A 1248-nucleotide genomic window follows, 5' to 3' on the forward strand; every position below is an offset into this window, starting at 1 on the left:
TGGCGCGGTGCCGCGACAGGTGGCTGGAGCGCTTGAAGGCCTTGCCGCAGGCGCCGCACGTGAAGGGCTTGAGGTCCGAGTGCGACACGCGGTGGCTCTGCAGCCGCAGCGGGCTCGCAAAGACACGGGCGCACTCCGGGCAGCTGTAGCCCTTGCGCGGGCCGGGCTCCCCAGGGGCCACCTCGCGTGGGGGCGGGCCCCGGGGCTCCTCCTCCAGCTGCACCGTGTACGTGTAGGGGACCCCGTTAGCGTCGATGAGCAGGTGGCGGCCCAGCCGTGGGGCTCGGGACCCGGTCGCCGAGGAAGGGGTAGAGCCGGGGCCTTCCGCCTTGGGGAAAGGGGGCGCCTTGGGGGGCGGCGGGTCCATGGCCTCCGGGGAGGAGGACCGTGGGTGGGGCGGCCGCGGCGGCAGCAGCAGCATCAGGAGCGGCAGCTGGGAGCGGCGGAGGGGACAAAAGTTAAGGATCTCCTTCTCTTTTGAGCGTCCCCATCCCGACTGCTCCTTAGCCCACAGTCCAAGGGCCTACCTCTGCCCCTCAAAGGAACTCTGGCCAGCCCACACCTGAGTTCCATCTGGTCGACCCCAGGACATCTGGGCTCCCGCCTTTCCGCCTGTCAGCCCCCAAGGCGTCACCCATCCAGTACCCTGAGCCTTCCTAGCAACGGCCGATCCCCCAAATCGATTCCCTTCCTTGCATCTTGGGAACCCCTTTATCTCAGCCCCAGGGCTCTTCTGCCTTCAGAACTTCCTTTTCTTCCTGAGGAGGCACAACTTCATCGGCTCACCACACCACCAGTGCACCACTGCCGCCCCTCCATGCCCAGGCGACGTTCTTCATCGCTATAAGTATCCGTGGCCTTTCCCAGTTCCCAGGGCACAGGCCGGGAGCCCCACTAACCCAGTTCCCCACTTTGCAACCATGCATACACCCCCTGCTCCCCGCTGATACCCCAGTGCTCCGGGACCTTGGGGGGGGGGTACTCCCCGCCCCCAGGGGCTCCTGCCGCGCCCCCGCCCCTGGATATAAGGTGCTGACACCTTTAGAGTTCTCCTCTGCCCCTGAGGACCCTTCTTGGACTCCCAGTTACTTGGCTGGGACTAGGGGCCTCTTTTCTAAGCCCCGCTTCTTTTGCGTGTGCAGCCTGCAGGCCTTAGCTCGCCTAGGCCCTGGGTATCCCGAGGCCCCACCCCTCCCCGTTATGCACAGCATGCCCCTCCACCCCCATGGCCCCGCTCCTCCTGCACAT

General features: G+C 66.3%; 1 protein-coding gene across 1 annotated transcript in view; it reads right to left on the bottom strand.

Moving 5' to 3' along the window:
- LOC101656750 (zinc finger protein 580) overlaps nt 1-941 on the bottom strand; it is a 2554-nt gene extending 1613 nt beyond the window's left edge. Inside the window, exon 1 of the mRNA XM_013008009.3 lies at nt 7-941. Coding sequence (XP_012863463.1) covers nt 7-421 — 415 coding nt within the window. The 5' untranslated portion in view covers nt 422-941. The remainder of the gene's footprint in view (nt 1-6) is intronic.
- Between the last annotated feature and the right edge of the window lie 307 nt (nt 942-1248).

This window comes from Echinops telfairi, unplaced genomic scaffold (genome assembly GCF_000313985.2).
Source record: "Echinops telfairi isolate 266 unplaced genomic scaffold, ASM31398v2 ScPeMD7_655;HRSCAF=1070, whole genome shotgun sequence".
NCBI lineage: Eukaryota > Metazoa > Chordata > Mammalia > Afrosoricida > Tenrecidae > Echinops > Echinops telfairi.